This window comes from Mycteria americana, chromosome 2 (genome assembly GCF_035582795.1).
Source record: "Mycteria americana isolate JAX WOST 10 ecotype Jacksonville Zoo and Gardens chromosome 2, USCA_MyAme_1.0, whole genome shotgun sequence".
NCBI classification, from domain to species: domain Eukaryota; kingdom Metazoa; phylum Chordata; class Aves; order Ciconiiformes; family Ciconiidae; genus Mycteria; species Mycteria americana.
Genome location: NC_134366.1, coordinates 19,017,727 through 19,040,282, shown reverse-complemented (window position 1 = coordinate 19,040,282; position 22,556 = coordinate 19,017,727). Strand labels below are relative to the sequence as shown.

Here is a 22,556-nt window from a genome sequence, read left to right as displayed (position 1 = left end):
CTCATCCTGCCATATTTTGAGAATAAAGTCCTCAAGATGAAATGACATACTTTTGCAGACAGGTGCAGTGAGCAAAAGGCAATAGATTTAACAGGTAAACATTTGTCTTTATTATACTGGTAACCTAGTAATTTTGAAGGAATTTGGATGCCCAGCTCAGTTCAAGCCAGATGGAAATTTCTCCACAGCCAAGGCTGCACCTCTGTGTCTTCACAGCTCTTCCATTCCCCTGTCTGTGTCTCGGGACAGCGACCTCTGCAGAGGTTCTCTTCCAGTTACTTGATTGTGTTGGCTGCAGGAGAAGATATCTGTCTTTAAAGCAAATGGAGGAAAGTAATTGGAAGAATAGCAGCCATAGCCTATGCTAGCTGTTCACTGAGGATGGCTGTGAATCAAAGGAGATTTTCACATTTTGGAAAATAGGTTAGTCTGCAGCCCTTATTAGCTCCAGCAAGCTGTAACACCACTTGGAAAGTTTTTGAATAACTGCGTACCACTACATTTTTATAAAGAACTGTTGCTTTCTGAGGACCCCCTTGGGAACTGCTGTCTCAAGACAGTGAGCAGTCATCAGCCAAGTTACTTGCTCTGCTGTGTTTCAAACTTAAGAAACTGCCCAGCTCAGAGGCAAGAGACCAGCTTGTACTTCATAGTGCAGGAGAAATGCAAGGACTTAGCAGCTTCAGCAGTATCTTGCTTCTGTGTTAGGTGGAAAATCCTGCTGAATTCAGAACCAGACATAATTTTCCAGCTTTGAGCATTGAGTTGCAAAAATACTGTATTTATTTCTAACTGGTTAAGCTAATTGACATCCTTACTTCAAGAACAGGGGAAATGCCCTTTGTTCATTCAAATGGCAGCAAATGGCCAGTGAGGTCGGCTGATTTGGAGTTGAATATGGCGTCATGCTTCAAGGAAGCATCCCTTCTTTTCCTCCAGTCCCCATTTGAATGATGAGCCTTCTAAACAAATAACTAGGCTAAAAACAGTAACATTTGCACCTGCCTTCAAAGGTCCTGTCTCATATTAGCAGGGAGAAAAGATATAACTTTTCTTTTTGCCTCCCCCCAACCTTGGTCATCTTTATGGTGTGTCTTTATGGAGGGAAGAGTCCTCAAGAGATGTTACAAGAACGAGCAGAGCATTCCTGCCATTTTTGCATCTATGTGCCAGGCATCACCAAGAACTTAGGGGAAAGAGGAACCCTATAACTAATGTTAATCACAACTCTGGTGACGTGATTTTAGCTAGAAGAATGAGATTTCTCAGGTTATCTCACGCTGCCCTGAACTATATGGGCTTTTGCCTCAAAGTCTCCATGACATTTCTTTGAATGTTGTTTCACCTTGATCTCTCTAAATGGGATGCAGGCTTTTTCTCCAGTTTCTTCTCTTAGGCTACAGTCAAGCGAGGGGCTCGCAGAGACAGTGAGTCTTTGGTCCTAATGCCTGTCCTAGCTAACACGCTTCTGGTCACCAGGAGCCAGCAGCTCCCTCTGTCCTGTTTCTTTTTTAATCTAGCCATTTAATTTCAACTTCAGTGGTCATACCTGGGTTACTTAACTGATGCTGGCTTGGGTATTGGTGTTAGTGTAGCAACAACAAGATCATGCATGTCACGGGCAGGTTGCTTTGATTCTTAGCCAGAAGCTAGGGTGCATTTTGCAGCCTGTGATGTTGGAGCTGCACCTAGACTAGCTATTTTAAACTAGCTCAAATATAAATGTTCTCGGCTGCAGATCCATCCTGTAGGATGTTCCTCTTAGAGCTAGAGAAGCATGATGTGTTGTGAGGTGCTCCTTGCCTATCATTTCTTCCCATTACATCAGCACCCCATTGTATATACTGTAGCTCCCATCAAAAATGGGGAGGTTTTTGCTTATTTGTTAACCATCAAGACACTGAGGAGATAATGGGGAAAAGGGTGGTGTGCCAGAAACAGTTCAAAAGCACATCACAGTGTCTGCCAGCAAAAGAGGGAGCACTTTGCTGAGCTTACTCAGGAATTTTCTTTCAGGATGATTCAGGAAACAACTGCAGTAACTGAACAAAGCAGCTGCTTCCTCCTATCAGCTCCTCTCAGGCAGCAGAAAGCCCCGCTGGGACCAACCAAAAAGAGCATAGCTGGCTGGTCAGTGTCGGACAGCAGGGTCACCTTTAGCTGTCCCTGTGCAGCAAACCAGAACCGATGTGGCTAGGTCCTGAGGATGACAGTGCAGCCTGGCACAGAGGCTCCGATAGAGTTGGCATTTAGGAATCCTTAGGCTTTGGGGCATCTATAAAGCTTGAAGAACTTTTATTTCCCAGTAGCTACTTGGTCTGTGCTGAGCTATAACCTTAAATTGAATTGTTCTATACCAGTGCTAAACAAGCCTTCCTCCCTCAAAGGAAGTCCCACATTTAAAAAAAAAAAAAAAACCCAACACAAAGAACCCTCAACATAGTAAAAATAGAGCCTCTAAATAAAATAAATGCTTTTGGGGCATCTGCTCTTGTAAACATGCAGATTCTTCCTATTTTCTACTCAGCCTAAATGTAATGCTTACAAAAATTTAAAGATCCCACCCTTCACTTTGACATCAGATAAAGTGAGTCTTTTCTTAATAGAGACCTCCATATGCGGAAAAGAGGAAAGGAAAGGGCAGCCAAGCGTGAGAGAAGACCCTCACTCAAACCTGCATCTGTCAAGGTCAGATCTGTCCCTCTGTTCCAGGCAGACAAGGCAGGAGAGGGTAGCAGCACAGCTCTCCCTGCCACCCTGCGGAGAGTGCTGGCCACTCCTGGGAGAGGAACGGCAAGGGAACAAAAATCTCTCTCCTTCACAGAAAAAGTAGTTTCACACACTGCACACAGCAAGCGCGCAAGTTGGAGTGGTTTGATTCCTCACAGTTGCCTTTGCATTTACAAATGCGAATTTTTATGCATAGATTCCCTGTAGATCTTCTCTTTCACCATCTACTACGTTACATGGAGAATGCTGTGGAAATGGATGAAACCTTTTGTGATTTACTTCATATTCTGAAGCTGAAAGCACTCAAAACCAAGAGATTCCACCATGGAGGAAGGGGTCTGTTCATCATGCTAGCAACAGCATCCATTGCACTGAGCAGAAATTGTGAACGTAATGGGGTTTTTGTGCATTAAGAGAGTGTGTGTGTGTGCGTGCGGATGCATGCTAGTCCAGGAGCTGGTTTTGTCACACCATGTTGAAAAATCTTTCAAAGCAGACAAATACCAAGGTAATCTATATGCAAATTTGCTGGTTTAGTCAGTCTGATGTGCCTGTGACAAAGAGTGGATTTAATTATAGTTTATTGGTGGTGGTTGTGCTTGAGTAATCTGGAGGTAATGGTGCATAATGCTGAATTAATCTAGGATGAAAAAATGGTTTCCTGGGGATAAACTGAGACAAAGGCAAATCATCCTTTATTTCCACAGCTGGGTACATTTTCCTGTGCAGTCTAAAAAGCTAAGTTTTCCTGGTGTCATTTGGAAACTACATTTATTTATTTATTTATTTTTAATGATCCAAAGAATTTTGGAAGTAAATTTTCAAGAAGAATGCTTCTGTTTGCAGCAGTGGCGTCATTCTAGCAGGTAATTTGGTATTTAGTTGCGCCGCTCCTGATTCCCTCCTCCCTCACATCCAGTATGCTCCGTCTCAGACTGAGTCATATACATAATGCATTCAGCACAATGACAGTTAAGAAGGTAGAAGGTGAGAATGAGCAGTGTTTGAGATAGAAAATGGTAGGAAAAAGATATAGAACAAATGGCTAGTGCAGGAAACGAGGATAGAAAACAGAGATTTTGTATTTCTTTATGTGAAAGATTTGAAAACTGTTGTGTTAGCATGAATGCTTTAGATAAATATTTCAGAGTAAAATTCATTGCTAGATAAACTGAAAAAGCAAAAGCAGAAATACTCTTTATTAAAGAACACTTTCAGATAGATATATGGGATTACAGTCATAGTACATGCACACAGTTGTACAAGATTAATGCATAAAAAATGTGGAGAATAAGGACAGAGAATGGACAGTGAGAAATGCAATATAATAGCTTTGGAAAATATTATTTGCCGCATAAAGCAGTCCTCTTTGGTTACAATGGCTTTTACATATATTTTTAATTACCTAAAAATTTTGCCTCAGTCATTAGAGAAATGTAGGCCAAAAGAATAATTTCCTTATAATAGGACAGTTACTGTTTTATCTGTACAGTTCACACATGTCTTCAAAAGATCAGTTAAGCTTGGTCATCTTAATGCAAGGAGTGTATAGCATCAGAATTTGACCACTTTTAATACTAGATGGCAAATTTGAACCACTTAAGTGTGATTTCTGAAAGGTGCTGAGTATTAATTCTACTTGCAGTCTTGGGAGCCAGAAGAGTTTCAGCTTTTCTGAGAAGCTAGCTCAACATAGCACAAGTTCATCAGTAGAAGATAAGGTATCCAAAAACATTGACCATTTTGTGAAAATTTGGCCTAAAGCCAAAGCTTTTGATCCAAAGTTAGTCACTCTTTTTATGCTTCTGGCTATTGTTTCTGCCTCAGAGACTGAGTAATGATCCATGTATTTTGGGGCAAGGAATCCAATGAGATGCCTGAATAACTTCAGTTTACTTTTCATCTTCAGTGTTGGAAGAAGGCAAAGCAAAAGAACATTTTATTGGGATAATCTCTAATTTCATGCACACATGGCCTTTAGTCATTTGTTTTGGCACAAACCATAGAAACCACATCATTCAGTTCCCATTTCTTCAGGTTTTCGATGTGTTCTATCCTTTTTTCCTTCGGCAAAGAGTTTACTTTATATCTGAAAATGTAATCTGTGCACAAATATTTTTTTAAACCTCTCCAGAAAATAAGCTCTTTATATTCAAGTGCTTCTGCATTCTTTTTCTCCAGACAGTTGATACTTGTAGAGGAGACAGTGGGTCAGAGGAGAACACTAGATTCTGTCCAAACCTTTTCAGTGCTTTTCCGGGTGGCACATGGCACTTCCTTTTGCAGCTTGACGTTTGAGGTGCTCAGGCCTTAATAAGTAACTGGACAGGTGTCCAACACTTCCAAAAATCAGGCCCAATGATGCTACTTATTCATCATTATTAAGAGTTTTGACATTGACAGAGGAAAAAGTTCACTCTAGTCAAATTATGCTGCATTTTAATACACTGTATTATTTTCGAAGCACTATTCCATGGAAAATTTTTTTTTCCGAGAAAAATTCTGGAGTCCCTGTCTACTTGCATATTACCACTTTTCATTCAAACGGAATTCTAGGGTGGTTGCTTTTTAAACAGTTGTCTTTCATAATCCATTTTGGTGCTGCATGTTTCAGAGGCAAAGGTGATAAACCTTTCCAGAGGCGATGTTTTCACTTTGCTGTCAGATGATTTTAATGATCTTTTCAGGACACAGTATGCACCATGTGACAAAATAATTTATCTGTCTCTATGTGTGAGACGTGTAAGCTGTGGCATACTGAGGTTAGTGTTACTTTGCCTAGAAATGTGGTATTTCTCACATGACTGTCATGACTGATATTGTTATGACCTCTGTTAGTCTTACAGAGAGGTTATTACAGGGACTATGAATCTAGTTTAACAAAAACAGACTTGTGTAGTGACTACAGCTCCTTACACCTGTGAGCTGTACTAAACAACTATCCTGAGATGCAGGAGCTGTGAAAGGAGGAAATTGGTTCACATGGATCTTCACACCAAGTCATCATTTCCAGGGACCTTCAGCTGTCCAGAGTCTTCTCTGAATTGATTATCCTGAGTCAGCATTTTAATGTATGATCTAATAGATTTTGCATGTGACCTGAAGTTTTTAGTTGAGAGTCGGGCTTGTAAAGGTCACCGTCGACAGCAGAGACTTCTGCCATTTGTACTGCCAAAGTAATTTCACTACGGTACAGTTCTTCCCAAGTGAGCAAGCTGCTGGGGGGGGGGGGGGGGGGGGTGACAGTTCTTGGCTGAAACATTACACCTTCCTATCCAAAGCAGCGTGCTTCATGCATCTAAAAACCACAGAAGCCAAATGCTTCCATCTGAGCCACTTTCTAATAATCTTTTACAGGTATAAACCTTCAGTATTAAGCTTGGTGCTGCTGGTGTTTGGTTCTGTGGTCTGGTCTTGCACAAAGCTGCAGTAGGCAGCCTCTGCACTGGCAGCATGCAACAGTCCTCCTTAGACCTGACCCAATGCCCAGGAAGGGTAATGGGGATATTTCTAGTCAACCTCAGTGGGCTATGGGTCCAGTACAAAGTTATGTTTTATGTGTCATTGGTAAATGAAAGAGAGCCAGTGCTGCTGCTGCTTCTTGGAAAGTGAGAGACAATACAGTTCTTAGCTGTTACGAAGCGAAGATACAGACTGCCTGCATGGCTTTGAGGTGTTTAACCTTCCTTATGAGAGCTGGGTGTTCAGAAGCTTGCTAGTTTGGACCCTAATTGACAGAATATACTTGTGACTCTGCATTTAATCATGGTTGCTGATGGGAGTAATTTAATCAAGGAGCTGATTGGGGTAATTTGGAATAGGCCCCACTGGTGAATGTCAGTGGTTAAGGTGGATTGCCCAGTGGAGACAATAGCTAGTAAAAGATAGGGTAGAGGGTAGGCAGTAAATAACTCCCATGTTGTCCGGCACAGGACACTGTACCCTTGCTCACTGACAGTTCCCTCTCAACTTCTCAGGATGGTGAGAACCCCACAGTCTCAAAATATTCATAGACAGGGTAAGCAGTGAGATGAGGAAGCTTGCTGATAATGCTGCATTATTCAGATAATTGAGGAAAGGGCAGACTGAAGAATTATGGAAGGGCCTTGTGAGGCTGAGGTTCTGGACAATAAAATCTTAAATAATATACAGTCTAGGTATACACACAGTAATGTGCATAGGAACAAAAGCGATCAGAACTTCACCTGTGAAATGACTAACTTTGAGCTGACCTATACCATTCAGGAGCAAGATGCTGATATGGTATATAACTTGATGAAAGCTTCATTTCAGTGCTCAGTAGTGGTCAGATATGTAAATCAAGCATTAGGAATGATTAGGAAAGGCACAGATGATAAAACAGTGAATGTTGCTGTACCATGGCACAAGTCTGTGGTTTCCCCTCACCTGTGCAGTTCTGGTCCTCTCATCTCAAAGAGGATATAATAAACTTGGAAAAGGATCAAGGAGGAGCAAAAAGGATAAACAAAGGTAAGGAACGACTTCAACTTGAAGAATGACTGCAAAGACTAGAAGCCTGTAGGCTGGAAAAGAGACAACTTGCCAGGAATATGATGCAGATCTCTAGGCTCAGGAGTAGCATGGAGAGGTGTGGATAGGAGTCAGCCATTCAGTGTGTCTTCCAAAACAAGAACGTTACACAAAACTAGTAGCAGTCAGGTTCAGAGCAAAAGGAGGTAGTTCTTCATAAAGTGCATAGCAGACATGGGAAATTGTTGCTAAAAGGTGTTGTGGATGCCAGAACTCTCTTTGGGCTCAATAAAAAGCTGAAGAAGTACCTGGAGGAGAAATCCATCGAAGAACCTAAGTACAGAAAAACTCCATCTGGCTCAGAAAATCCCCTGACCTGAAAATAGATGCAGACAGGGAGAGTACAGAGAAGGAAGTATCATGTATGCCTGTCTTGTTCTTTCTTTTCCCTCAGAATCCATTTGTGGCCCCTGTCAAAGTCCAGATACTGGGTTCAGGGGCCTTTGATCTAACACAGTACGGGTGTTCTTGTGAAACGTATTTCTGTAGGGTGCCCCAGAGGAGAGGTCTGCAGCAGCCCCTCTGAGCTCCCCAGCAGCAGATCCCCGTGGCAGGACTGTGTCTATGTGCAGCACCATTACCTAGCTTGCTCTATGCCATGTCCTCCTCTGCCTTGTTTATGCAGTGTGCACTTTCTTCTAGATGTTTGCATGAATTATCTGTTAAATTATATAAAGTCTTTTTTTTTCTTGTAATAAAAAACTGTTGATAGGTGTCGTGTTTGAAAATGAGGGGAGATATGTAGACTCGTAGACCCGTTGGACTTCGTTGTCATGAAAAAGGAGGGGGGAAAAAAAAAATCGTTGCTTTTTTCATTTTTGAAAGCTTTGGGTGCCATCTGCTGGGTTCAGTAGGACCTTACACACTGGAGCAAAAAAGCTAGTTGCTAGCTGAAACGTGCTTGAAGAATTCAGTTTACCCAGGGCTGCAGTGTCTTTGCACCTCCTGGTTCTTTTGGCTCTGTTGGTGATAATGTAACCCAGGTGTATGGGATGTACTCTGCCACGCAGAGAAGTGCCTGCTTACAGCTCCCTTTTAAAGATACCATTCAGACTGAATTCTCTAATGGTTTTCACTGTGTTTGGTCACATAATGGAGAAATGGTGGAAGGAAATAAGGTTTGTCAGGTATTGTGTCCTGGCCACGTATTGCCATTGTGAAGCCCACTCTGAGCAGCGTTCAGGCTGTCTGAGGCAGCCGGAGACAGGGAGTGGAAGATGCTGGGGAGCTGGAGAAAGCTGTTTGTCCAGGGACCCTGGTTACTGCCGCTGTTTGATATGTGGTACAGGTGTGTGGCAGCAAGGTACAGCTCTGTATGTTGAACTGTGTGAAGGGGTGGTGTGTGAGTGTACCAGGTGGGTGAGGCACAGGTCCATGGGATGGGCACGGTGCCTGCTCCGCTGTTAAAGCACCTGGTGACAGTGAGCTGGCATCTCTGGGCTTGCAGTGTGAGATTCCCTAGCTCTCACCTTGGGAGTGCCCAAGAGCAAGGTAATAGAATAAGGTGGCCATGGGCTACCTCCAGAAGGCTGAAGCGGTCTTTGCATATTCATAGTCCAGGGGAGATGGCCAGCTATGTGTTTGCAGAAAAATGGCAAACAGTATGACCTGTGTGAGCAGCTGAGTTCAAACACACAGGGAGCTGTAACGCAGTTACCCACAGCACTCCCTTGGGACACATCTGTCACTGTGAGACGCCTCGAGAGTAATATCCCTTTGTTTTTTTCTTTCTCACAGTTACGTCCCTGGTGTGTTCACTCTCGCTCCATAATTTGATGATATAGGGCTTTGGCAGCAATACTGGCTTGCTTGGTCCCATCCTCTCATCCCTCCCTTGCTGCTTGTTCTCTCCCCAAGCCACAGTGCCCCTTATCCCCATGCCGTATGTGAGGCCGTGCTGTGTACTGCTGGGTTTAAAAAAAAAAAACAAAACTACAGCATGATGAAATGGGTTATATTTAACCCAGATCAGTTCCTTTTTTCAAATCACAATGTGGCCTCATGAACAGTTGGGTCAGCACAAGCAAGAGAAGCCTGGTGTCTGCAGCACTGAGGGGAGAGCAGGGACACGTGGCTGAGGAGCAGGACCTCTGTATTCAGCTCTGCTTTTGAACCCCTGGATCACCCAGCTGTGGCCAGGGTTTGGCCTCCGCATCAGGGACATCCCAGCCACCCGCAGGCGTCTGCGAGGAGACACCTGGCGCCTACTTCAGCCTTGGCTGGCGGGCTGCTCACAGCACTCTGCGCTGCGAGGGATCCTGCCGAGTTCCCCACGTCCAGCACTGCTCTGCTTTGGGGGCTTAACGATATGTATAAAACCAGGGTCCTTGGTGCTAGGTGGAGGTATGCTTTCAATTTTCAGCTGCACAGGCTGATAAGAGAGTGGTTTGACAATAGCGAATCTTCGGAGCATATTTGACTGCTCTTTTGTGCATTCACAATATTTCGCTAACTGTGCACCTATAATTTATAAGAATATAAATAGAAATGGACACATAAATGAGGGCTAATGAAGCCTTTTCCTTTGGTTTCATTCTTTTCCTTGCGTATCAAGAGATGGCAGTATATTATTCCATCCAAGCTACTAAAGACTTACAGCCTTCTCTGCTGTAGCAGGGGAACCAAATTCCTTCAGAGTCTTAGAGAGGACGTTTAGTCTCAGGCAAGTAGGCAGCCTGGTATTTTGGTGATCTTTGAGTTGCAATGGTACGTCACCACAAACCAGTACTACGTTGACCAGTAAGGGGAAGAGATCCTAAATTTTGTCCAAAAGAACAAAAAAGGTTTAAAAACTGTAAAGGTTTCTGGTACAAACAAATTACAAATAAAGGGGCCTTACCTGAGGGAAAAAGATTACTTCTGGTGATATTGCATTTTGAATGATCCTCTATCTAGAACATATGGCAGTTTTACATAACTGTTGGCAGACAACAGCAAGAGTAAAGCAGAATAAAAATATTTAGGAAGAAAGCTAGAACTCAGCCCCGGTCAGACAGAAGGAAAAATCTATTTCAGCTGAGAGTTTATGCTTAAACAAATTTAACATACTCTTTGAAAACTAATTAGGTTCAGTGTTCAGTCTGGATGCCTTACATATGACAAACCACAATGAGAAACAGACTTCCTTCCAGTGTTTATACATTGTTAGACCTTGAACCATAGCATTTGTGGACTTCATTGAACTTTAGATCACTATTAGATTTCTTTAGCCCTTGAAGTCATATTGCAATTCATTAAAATTATTTCAAGCAAATGCTGCCAGTGGCAACTCATATATAGTTCATAATCACCATCTTTTTTATATTTTCTTATACTCTGTTTTTGCTGCTGCTTTTTTTTTTTTAATCATCTTCATGTTAACATGATGCCTATAGGCAGTGTTCTCACTGGCATCACTCTGTGGTGCCTTCATACATTTGTATAGTGATTTGATTTCTGTGTTTGTCTTATTTTATGAATTAATATCTTTCAGCACCCCCAGATTCAAAAGGAGTCACAATATATCAAGTACTTATGCTGCGATGATGAAGTAACCCTGCATCAGTGGGTAACAGGAATAAGAATTGCCAAGGTGAGATTAAAAGTAAATGTTGTTAAATATGTTTTCTGTAAAATCGTGTCTTCCTCAGGTTACTGACTGTCATCACCTCAACTGGAAATTTTGTGACAGGAGTGGACATTCATGCTAATTTTACCATGGAAAGAAAGAGCAGAAGGGCATGACCAGGATGGATTTTCTGAATGTTCCTGTACCCTAGTTATCAGTGTGTTTTTCTCATTAACACAGGGGTGAATTCTGTAGCTATAAAACTCCTGTACTTATAGAACTTACTCCACAGTTATCTGGCACAATAATAATATGCTGTGGCTAAAGATGTGCAAGCTCTGGTCAGTCCGGCTGTGACTTTTTCAGACAGTTCTGCCCAAATTGTCTGCCTCACCCTCTTCAAAAAATCGTAATTCACAGCCCATTTTGTTTTGCACAGAACATTAAGGGAGGTGGATTTATACATAGCCCAGTATACTGGCTGTACCTGGCTATACAGACCTGCTCCTGTTAGGTATATATTCTTTTCTGCTAGTTCTGCTGCAGGGTGACATCCAGCAAAAGTGTGGGGTGAACATCAAATCATTTTGTGTCTTACACTGACAGAGCTGTTTGCTCTAGAGCCCAGGATTCAGTGTCCCAAGTCTCCAATCTGAAAATGTAATACTTAGAAAGCATTGGAAAAAGATATTTATTGAGAACAGTTGGTTTTAAAGCCAAGTTTCAGGATGTTTACAGATACTGAAATGAACATGTGAGAATGATATCAGTAGGACTGTGTTTGGTCACGGGGATGTGCTATTACAGAGATGCTTTCCACCTGGCCCTATACAGAAACAGGCACACCACTTGTAGAAAGCTACTTTTTAACAAAACTGGGTAGGAAGGAACGGGGTCAACAAAGTTATCTGAGAGCAAAATGAATGCTTGGTCTATGTCAAGCTTAACACCATGCTTATTGTATTGTTTTGATTGTTTTGCAGTATGGCAAGACGCTATATGATAATTACAGATGTGCAGTGAAGAAAGCTGGCTTGTCCTCTCGGTGGGCAAATCAAGGAACAGTGGAATCAGCTGCCCCTGCAGGATCCTTATCAGCAGGTGTGGATGCTGTCACAACAGTTGAAATCACATTTATTGCCCTCTTCTGTCATCATCAGTGTTGCACATAGTCTTTGTTCAGAAAACTATCCCATTGATTCAGCAAGATAATGTCTTGTTCTAGACAGCCCATTGTAGCTCTGATCTATAACTAAGGTAGCAGCAGAGCTCTCACTTTTAAGTTAGAACTTGAAGAATACGAAGACAGCCCACCAAAGGTCAGTTTAAATCTGCATAATTTAATAAGGTATTTTTCGGTTGGCATCTGAATACAAATCCTTTATCCTCCCTCTACGTTTTACGGACTGATGGTCCATGTCTTGAAGTTTTCTGTTTGCCATCTCTACACTGGCTGTATCGGAGCTTTTCTTCTAATGAGTAAAAGGGATGAGTGGAATATTCTGAGAATGATAATTTCAGAAAGAGGTTATTATAGGGTGAGCCACTCTTTTTTCCTAGCCTTTCACTCATTTGCGTGATAACAATGTGGGTGTTAGGAGAAGGGTGCAGAGGAAGAAAGGATTGAGTTCTTTTCCAACTTTACTTTTCCAGTAGCTTCATCATACTGCTGTTACTTATTTTATCATTGTACAGATACAACAGTGCATGATACTAGCTGTAACTTGCGTGAATGTTTTTAGTTTACATGCTTAAGATATGCTTTATTTATTAGGAAGAACCTGCTGGCCAAGTACTTACTGTCATAAGACAGGCAAAGTCAAAATCAGTGTCAGCAGTTAATATTCTGACTTCTCATGTAGACAACTCAAAATCCTCCAAACACCTTTCCAAGGCTTCAGTTTGCCTTTTCTCAGTACCTGTGAGAAGAGGGTGGTCTTCCTACTACTCCTTGGAGTCAAATCATGGTAATAAATGCACATTTGGGGTGGGGAGACCCAGTAACAGGCTGTTTCGAGATCAGGGGATTTTCTGATGGTTGCAGGGGGTGGGTACTTTAGGGAGGGTGGATGGGACAGTCGTGGAGCATTTTGTGTTCTGCTGTTGATGGCAGTAGAGAGGTGGCTGGCCAGTGGGTCTCCATGCTGGTGCTGCAGTCTGTACTGGATATGGGCAGGATCAAGGCCTTATAAAGTATATATACATCTGTATAACTTCAGCTCCTGACAAGAATCCAGGAACACTGCATGTGATAATAAAATATACTGTTAATCTTAACTAATGGATCCCATTAAATGGTTAAGTAGCCTGGAAAGATTTTAGTCATGTATGTTGTCTCTATGGAAATATCTCTGAAGGATCATTAGCATTCTAATTGAGGCAAGTCACTGTGATTCTTGCTGTCCTACAGTTATCATTACTGCCCTGTATAAAACCTGGGGCCCAACTATAATACTATAACCTGAACTGCCTGACTGTGAGCAGTTGTTGGCTCATGTTTTGGAAATGGAACAAAGCATATTGTCTTCTGTTCTGTTTTCAAATGGCTGTATAGCCATTTGTATGGGCTGATTTCAGTATAGGCTAAAATCTGCTATAGAAAACTACAGCCCTGTGTGAGCTTAGCAGGGGGCTGTACTCTGTTAACTTCAGCGGCAGCCAAAAGCAATGCTCAGGAAGACAGGTGGAACTTCTCGCATCTCATGTAGCCTGTATTCCCTGGTCACGCTGCTGTAGCCCGCATTTGTGTGTTTGCGTATACCCCAAACTGTATAGTCCATGGTTCCAAAGTGTCCCAAGTCCCAGGCGCATCTCAGGCAAAAGATGTTGTTTGCCTCTGCCTTGCTTCATGTGTCTTTGGATGCTAAAAAAACAGTGTATGTTGTGTGCCAGCACAATATCTTGGTGTTTGAAAGATGAAGGATGTTGCTTTATTCAGATGTTCTGTATCACTACATGGTTCAATATTTTGCATTATATATTTTGGGTATCTATATTTTGCATTATACTTGGACTACTTTTTTTTTTTGCTTAAAACAAATATTAATTCAACATAAAATTTTGGAGAAATTGACTTGCAAAGAATACTATAACATTTAAATTAAAAATAAATCTTGAGAATAGAATGCATGAACTCACATATTGGGTTGACTGGGAGTCCTTTAGCTGGCTGACTTTGTGTATAGCATATGTTCAGGTATGTGGCAGGAGTTGATATATCAAATATTGCTTTCAAGTCTTGCATAGTTTATGAAATCCATTAACAGAAGAAGAAACAGATTACCACTTAGCCATGTCCCAGCTTTCTGGTATATCATATTTGCCAAGTAGACCACTATACCTTGCACTATATAGAGTGGATCTCTCTCTGCTCTCTTTCATTTAGTTAAATCTCAGCATAACTGAGGGCAGCAATGTCTTTGAGCAGTGTGAAGCCCAAAGTCCTCCTCTGCTATGGACAGCAGACGAAGTGAGGAGAGACAGTAACTTGCTCCACTTGAGGGCATGGCCACAGAACCCAGGGATTTACATCTCTCTCTGCTGAGTGCTTACAGCCACAAGATTGGTTTTATCTCTTTATTGAACTTCCATGTTAGTCCTTCAACAAACACAGGCTGTAGTTTGAATGATCAAAACAGTACTTTGGATTAAATATGCTGAACGATATGCAGGCACAAGCATAAAACACAAGGACTTCAGACCATCTTCTGTCATCCCTTGAAGCCTAAATAGCCCTAGTAAATTCAGTACACTGCAGAGTTTGTCTTACTTCTCTGTCAGTTGTGTAATTTGCAGGCATGGCAATAAAAATAATTTATTCTATTTGTTATCATCTTCATGGAACCTCTTTGCTAATCAGAAAAGTACGTTAAGATTAAAACCATCATTGTGCTTAGACTTATATTGTATACAGCTAAGGGTTCACTAGCATTCAAGAAGTACAGGAGTGGAATTTTACTGGATGTCAGAACTGTAAATTATAATAGAGCTAAGGCAGTCATTAAGGTTTACAAATGTGTTTGTATGTAGGCACCAAACACTACTACTTTGACATGTACAGCTTCCAAAAATCCTAGACTAAACTGGAGAGTTTATTTAATCCTCATCAGACTATACAGGGGCTGGAGATTTTTTCCTAATCAAACCCACAAATTTGTCCTTTGGACTCACATTCATTTACTCCATTTGACAGTACTGGGTTATTTATATCCCTTACAAACCCAGTAATGGTGGGCAAACATTTTGCAGAGCTTTAACTTAGCTAGCTAGCAGATCTTCACTTATCTGAGAACACAGTGAGGTTCACAAATCTTCTGTGATTCCAGATGGGGGAGAAGTTTCAGAGCTGTTAGCTCATTTACTAAAGAAAATGGATCAGCCCCTCTGTAGGATTTCAAACCTTCAGTTCTCATGACTGTTATTAATATGAAACTATGGTGCTTTTAGTCTTTAGGCTAAAGTAAAGAAAAAAACATGCAATAAAAATGGAGAATGTAGTAATACTACAGCACACTACAAATTTCAAAATGCTGTTATGAAAGACAGGTATTTAAACAATGGAAGGCCAGAGAGTGGGCTTAAGTATGCCAGTTTCATTTCTGCTTAGCTCCCCTTCCAAAGCTAGCTCTCCATCTCTATTCCCCTGTCAACCTTAACGGTCCCCTTCTGTAATCACCATTTACAGTAGCCAGAAGAAAAAGCTCTTCATTTGTCACCACCTTTACACACCCTGATAATTTCTGTCATATGTCTTCATAATTCTGCCACTTGCACTTCCTGTAGGATCATCAGCGACAGCCATGGAGGCATGTGGGCAGGTATTAGTTTTAATGTAAGGTATTATGTTTATTTTCCTTATGTAATGAACTGATTATGAAAAGTCACAAAATAAGCCTGAAGTAGAAAACAGACATCCTCGTGGATTTTACTGAATCATGTATAAAACCTGTAACAAGTGGTTCCTTGGTGGAAGCTGTAAAGACGTTTTTATAGCCCTATTCTTAGTTTGCTATTCCCTGATCTAGTTAATATCACAAAAATGTAACACTCTTTTCCCTTTGTCTCCTCTCCTTGTCACAGGTGCTGTTCAGGCAAATGGACAGATTCCCCAAATTGTTCGTCGTTCCAGTGCAGAATTTCCAGAGACTCAGAAGAAAGTGGATACATCAGAGGTACAGGTCAGCAGTTACTAGCAGTGCACTAGTTAATGTTTCCTGTGAACCAGTTCTCCAAGTTTGTTTTTCTTCACCCACTGTCTTCCCCCCTCAAAGTGCCAGTGTATGCTGTGACAAGGATTTTGCTCCTGGGCAAAGTGGCTGGTTCCTTGCTGCCCCTCCTCATGCTTTACACACTGCAATGAGTGGGCCCGTTGCACAGAAGCAAGGAGCCACCGATGGGAGGTGAAGGCACAGCCATCCACCACTTTCATTCTTCAGAACAAATAGGTGTGAGTTCAAGTAGCAGGAATAGGAATGTGCCTGTGGGGACAGTCTCAAAGAGTCTGTGCTGCCAGAATCTTGGTGCCGTTTTCTGTCTCTGCCAGAAAACAGGTCTTGCCTTAGTAACACAAAGGATACAGTAGTGTTTTCAGCAGCGAACACTGTGCACGGCTGAAGACGAGTGTGTAAGAAAGGAGAAAGTGTGAAAAAGTAAGGGAATACATTACATGTTTTCATTAGGCTCTAAATGCATTCCTTGGTTAAGCTCCAAATTTTGTCCACTTGTTTAATCTCTGGCTGTAAAAATATCGGCAGGGTACAGTATGAGGACTTGAAAAACGTCCTACAGAAAAAAACCTCTGCATTTGTTTGTAGTTCATTATTCAATCCCTCCATCATGCATAAAGTGCACAGGACAAGTGAAATTAATTTCCTAGGATTTTTCTGTCACCTGCATTACGTGTCCTACGCTTCTTGTTTCTGTCTTTGAGTTCCTCCTTTAAAAAGATCTGTTTCTCTGTTCTGAACCTCACTTCCTCTGGAATAGATCATGTTCTCAGAACTCAGCCAGTGGTTCCCTCCTCCTATGTCTCGTTTACTTCCATCTTTGTAGGCAAGGAGAGTGAGGAAGAGAAGGCAAGCACGTTATACTTAGCTAACGCCAGAATTAGTACTGCTGACTGCAGGGTTGCAGAGCACTGGTCTCTAGCAGAAGCAAACATGTTGCCTTCTTCATCTCACACCTTCTACAAGCCTGGGACCAAAGGATCAAGCTGAAGTCTTTCAGGGTGTACTGTGCTACAGTTACTGTGCACTAAGCTAGCTGGATCTAAACCGATAAATTAGCAAAACTAGAAATGAATGTGTTACAAAGCTTTGTTTTCAGGACAGCAGACTTCTCCACAGGTTTACAAGAATAGATAGCATGTTTGTGTAGTAATTGTCAACAGCTACCAGTTGCTACCTGAAAAAAAAAAGAGCAAATTATATTCAGGTATCACCAAAGGGACTTTATTTATCTTCAGAGTGTTGACTAGCAAACACAATTTAAAAGAAAAGCCACCTAAAATATTGTCAAAATAAACATCTCCATAATGAACTGCTATCCTACATTTTATTTTTCTTAACTTACATGATGGATGCTTTGATTCATTTTTCCGTCAAAAAAGTTGTCAGAGGGTTTGAACATCTCGTGACCTTGCAAACATGGCTAGGACTTTGTGGCTTCAAGGACCTGTTTGTCGCACTGTTGATTCAAAAGCAGAGGAGGCTCGTGCATGTGCCTTGCCCAGCAGGCAGAAGACACCCTTCCCCAGGCTTGTCAGTGGCACTTGCCGGGTCACCGGTGGAGTATCTTTCCCCTGCAGCGCACCGCACAGAATCGTGGGTGGCTTTCCCAAGTGCCTCTCTTCCCAGTGCTTTGCAGTGCTCTCCCTCCCGCACAGAGGGGGGCCAGTGCACTACCCTGCGGGTGAATGCATGTCACACCACGCTGCAGAGTGCTGGGGACGGTGAATCCAGACACGTAAACTTTAAATTCCCTACTCTCTCCACCTTCTTCCTGGTTCTCTGCTGTTGTGTCTAATGACTTTGGCAGAGATAGGTGACTTCATTATTTTAGCTTTATCCAGAGATCCAGCAGTCACACCGAGAATGGGATCTAGATATACAATGGGGATGAAAGCCAAAACTACATCTGCTTTTTATCTTCTCAAATCTTGCTCAGTATTTTTGGATGTAAAAACACAGCACAGATTTTTTTTTTAAGTCTTCATGTTCTCAGGGAATGAACAGCAGGGTGGAACATCAAGAAAGTATCTTTATATGTCTTACTAACTGCAATTCTTTGAAATTTTAAAAGCACTCATTTTCTGAGGGCAGCACTCGAAGAAGCACTATGAATACTGTCAACAGGGAGATTTCCACTGTCAAAGCTCTGTGGGCAGCTCCAGAAAGAAAACAAAATACTATTTGCACTCTTCAGGCAAAATGTAGTCTACTTGATTTCACTGTCTGTCTGCTGCAGTCTTCTCATATACTTTCACATGTTTTCACTGTTCTTCAGCAGTGGCATTAGTTTACACGTGCACTGACTGTGTCTTGTCCTTTTATTCTTTCTGCTTATTAAAGGCGAAGTCAAATAACATCAGTACACCTGGCCTGGCACAGCCAGTGATGAGGCCACAGAAATACCAGAGTAGGAGGAATTCACTGCAGCCTCCTCCTCCACCTGAAAGGCGGTCATCTGCTATTTCTGTTTCACCAATTCTACCCTCCAAAGTCAAACGAGACAGCGGCGTTTACCTAACAGATCCAGACAGCTTTCCAGCACCGCCACCTACATTGAAGATTGATTTTCCACCACCACCACCGTCTGATTTCTGCGAACCTCCTCCTGATTTTGTGCCTCCACCACCACCACCCTCCAACAGCGGTAACGGAGACCTGCCGTTATCCCCTCCACCTCCACCTGTCTCCAGTAAGCCACCACCTCCGACAAAGAAACCTGTGCCACTCCCTTCGAAAAGGCTAGAAAACACAGGACAAGCTGGAGAGCCACAGTCAGCTGGGCCACCTCCGATTGGGGGTGGAGGCAGGCAAGCAGATTTCATGTCTGACCTAATGAAGGCTCTTGAGAAGAAAAGGGGCAGCAGCTCCTGAACTCTGGGAGCAGGTGGCCTTCAACCTATAGCTTGAAGCTATAGCTTCAAGTTTTTGTGAGGCAACTTGGAAGGTCATGCTGGATCAGGCTCCACCAGGAGGAATTCTCCTTCAGAGTTCCTCCTGGGGGTCCCAAGAGGTAAGGTGGGGTGGCCTTTGTCCCCCACGTTGTCTCTACAACCTGCTCCTTCCTCCCCCCACCCCCCATTAACTACCATTCCAGCACCAGGCTGAGGTAAGAAATTGTCTGTAGAATCTTGCTTCACTCCCTCAGGACAGCCTGGGATGGTGGAGCAGCACTCGCAGAGCCAGCCAGTGAGTGAAATGCATCTTCTGTGGCTGCCTCTCTAGTAGAATTGGAGCTGAAGGAAAAAATACAACAATGTTCTCATGTGAATTTTGAGAAGTGGGAAGATCGCTTTTCACAGAATTTCCCTTAAAGGTTCTTTATCAGAAAACCCCAAATTGTGGGGTTTTTTTTTAATAAAAGGACAGCTTTTTTTTTCCAAAATAGCCTGTTTTAAAACCTCAGCTAGATTATTCTGAGATGCAAGGCAGGACCAGGGCCATTTCCAAACAGTGTCACCCCGAATGCTGTATGCTCCTGTTTCCATGTGCGACTCCAGTCATACCTGTCAGTACTCACAGTTGCTGCCTTTAAATCTCATTGAGTTGGTTAATCTTAGACAAAGAAAAACTGTTATTTCAAAATGTTGTATGCTTCCATTGGCAAGCAGAGATTTTTTTTTTCTGTTGGTTAACATTTGTCTTCAAACTGTCTTCTAAAAGACTTGATAATTATCTTGTATCTGATATGAATGTCTCCTCCTACTTTTTTTTATTTGTTCTCCCATTTTAATTCTCCATTGTTCATTTAGGCAGCATTCATTATTAGGTCTCAAATAAAAATAGTTTCTATTTTATATCTGCACAAAGTGTCACAGTTAATGAACAGGCATTTTACTGGCAATTGGTACCACTTCAAATATTTTAAAGTTTTTGCCTCTACCTTCTAAATTCTTTATTTTTACTTCTTCCAGTCTTTGTCTCTTCTCATGCACACAATCTTCTAAGATTCCATAAATAATATATTTCTGTATTTTATCCAAGTATGGACAGCAGTGCTGGCTGGCCCCTCTCTCATTCGTTCAGATGGTTCCTACTATATTTGCATATTTCAGTGGCTGCATGAGTGTATTCCTCCACAAGACAGCAAAGACCAGGACTTTGCTATGATAAAGCACAAGCTGCGAGCACTCAGTATCAGGGGGCCAGACCCCTGACAAGTTGGAGCAATGCAAGGCAAAACGTGCCTGTGTTAGCAGTAGGAGGAGGGGGCAGTACCTGGTCAAAGCAGTGGGAGTGAAAGGACAGGCTCTCGGAAGGAGCCAGCACGGAGGGTGGTGATGGACACGAGGAAACTGGGGATGCACAGAAGGTGTTTCAGAACAGGGTAGTGCCAGATGAGTCACTAATAAAAGCTTATGTGACATCCCGCAACTTAATCTGTTTTCAGTTGAGACAAGCGGAAGCTAAGGGATGTTTTTCCTGCAGTAATCGTGCCCATCCCCAGAGTTACTCAGATATAGCCATGGCACAGGACTCCCCGTTTCCTCCTTCCTTTCTTTGGTTTGTCAGCAGTGTAAGCATTGGAAGAGTAAGTAAAGCTCACATCAGGGATATAGGGATGGGGGAATGTCTTACGACTGCTGTTACCATTTCTTTGCTCTGCAGCCTACGGTTGAGGAACTAGCATTGCTAGCAAGATGCTAGAGCTTGTACACCTGTGTCTCTACTGCTCAATAAAAAAGGACGAGGATGCAAGCTTGAGCGCTGGCCTAGTGCTCACCCATACTGCCGAAGTGGGCCTAAGCACAGCCCCAGGCACAATTCAAGGAACTGCCCAGGCCAGGCACCATTCCCAGAAGACAACATGGACAAGTTTAAAAGCAGGTTTCACTCCCTAAACAGAGATCCCCTGTGGTGTGGATATGGCCAGTTAGGGTATCAGTTCATGGGCCAAGCAATTACTTACCAATACAGACAGAGCCCGCGCATCTCTTAGTGGTCTTCTAGCTCCCTTGCTTTCACTGAACTGAGCAAAAAGCTCTCACCAGGAGAACTATGTTCACAAATAACACACGTTACCTAGAAGTTTTGAATTGACATGCTAGAACATTCAAAAGGTATCTCATCATCTCCGAAGAGCCAAACTGAGAAATGCTCTTGAGACCAGTGCAAGGCTCATAAGCTTAGTACAAGCTGTAGTTCTAAGTGCAGGAGGAAAAATACTAACTAGCTAAAAGTAGGAGGGTTAAAACTAGGGGTCTAAAAAAAAAAAAAAAGGATTCATGTTTCCCAATTGCTGTCCATATGTAACTGAGGTAAGCATTATGCAGAATCATTGAATGCTAAAGAGCTGGGTGTCATTTTCTGGCAAAGTATTAGGAATGCACATCTTTGACATACTTAGGTGACAACAGCTGTCTGCTATCCAACTATTTTTAAATCAAATTAATTTTTTTTAATGAAATATACACCGAGCAGCAAAATAAAGCAGAACATGTCCTTAGAAAAATGTTGCTAGTTTCTCTGAATTCACAAAGCACTAAGGCTTCCATATGGCTTTCCTAGCATTCAGTCTTCTCACCAGAACGCTCAGCCTCCTACCCTATTTCCTCCCTTCTCTTTTGTTACAGCACAATAAACTCAATTTTATACATTTTACATCTGCAGTCAATCATAAGTCATGCACTTAATCTTACACAAAAGAAAAAGTTGAGCTTTCTTCGAAACAAAAAGAATCAAAGCTTACAGAAAACTCCAGAAATCAATTAAAATGCTGTGATGATTAGACCTCTATCAACTATTTTGTGTATGTACATGGTTGCATTGAATTTCTGAAATGTAAGTATTCAAACTCTCCATTCAAAGACCAGAGCTACTATCTTAATGATACACAATTATCTGCCTTTATTTGGTACAAAAAAGATGCTGCAAAATGTAAAAATATCTTCCTTTCCAGGACTGTAAATCAAAGCATTTGTAAAAAATAGCAATTAATTCTTCTACCTCTAACATATTGCCATAGGAAATTGTCTTATTCCTGTAGATCGCAGTTGTATGTTCACTACTAAAGACTACAGGATTTTAGTCTGAAAAGATCTGAAATTGCAGCATGTTATTTTTCACCTTGCTCCATACCTCAAAAGGAAGCAGTCTCAGCAGCTGTCGTCTTCTTTGGGCTCTTGCCTCGCTGATACAGAAGAAAGACCTACTTCAAGTGACCAGTTTTCTACCAGTTCTTCGGATTAGAAAGGTAGAGTCATGTGGAAAAGTCCACATGTGGGGAATCAACACTGCTGACCCTCATAACTCTCCTCTGCTACAGAAAGAGGACAACAGTACAAATAAACACCTGTTCTATTACCAGCCACAGTATTTTTATTCCCCATCTGCTCTTGCATCACTGCTGTGTTTATGTAACATAAAGGAAGAGGCAGCTCCAGAATCGCAGGTGGAAGCCAAGGATTTTAGGAAATATACCATGAAACACAGTATTAATGCTTATGTTGTCATAATAAACCATAATGATTAAAATCTAGAAGTGGAAAGGGAGGTGGTACAAA

General features: G+C 42.0%; 2 protein-coding genes across 11 annotated transcripts in view; one reads left to right on the top strand and one right to left on the bottom strand.

Annotated features, from left to right (window-relative positions):
• APBB1IP (amyloid beta precursor protein binding family B member 1 interacting protein) overlaps window positions 1–18,927 on the top strand; it is a 70,831-nt gene extending 51,904 nt beyond the window's left edge. For 2 of the 3 annotated variants that reach the window (XM_075492601.1, XM_075492602.1), the window contains exons 11-14: window positions 10,754–10,852; window positions 11,812–11,929; window positions 15,908–16,005; window positions 18,397–18,927. In XM_075492601.1, coding sequence (XP_075348716.1) covers window positions 10,754–10,852; window positions 11,812–11,929; window positions 15,908–16,005; window positions 18,397–18,927 — 846 coding nt within the window. The remainder of the gene's footprint in view (window positions 1–10,753; window positions 10,853–11,811; window positions 11,930–15,907; window positions 16,006–18,396) is intronic. The other variant, XM_075492603.1, reaches the window with a different exon arrangement.
• The window catches only part of LOC142405342 (protein nucleotidyltransferase YdiU-like), a 35,285-nt gene continuing 28,728 nt past the window's right edge, over window positions 16,000–22,556 (bottom strand). For 6 of the 8 annotated variants that reach the window (XM_075492604.1, XM_075492608.1, XM_075492610.1 and 3 more), the window contains one exon: window positions 19,852–22,312. The gene's annotated coding sequence lies outside the window, so the exon portion shown is untranslated. Of the gene's footprint in view, window positions 17,231–19,851; window positions 22,313–22,556 lie in introns of those variants that run through there. The other 2 variants (XM_075492607.1, XM_075492606.1) reach the window with 2 other exon arrangements.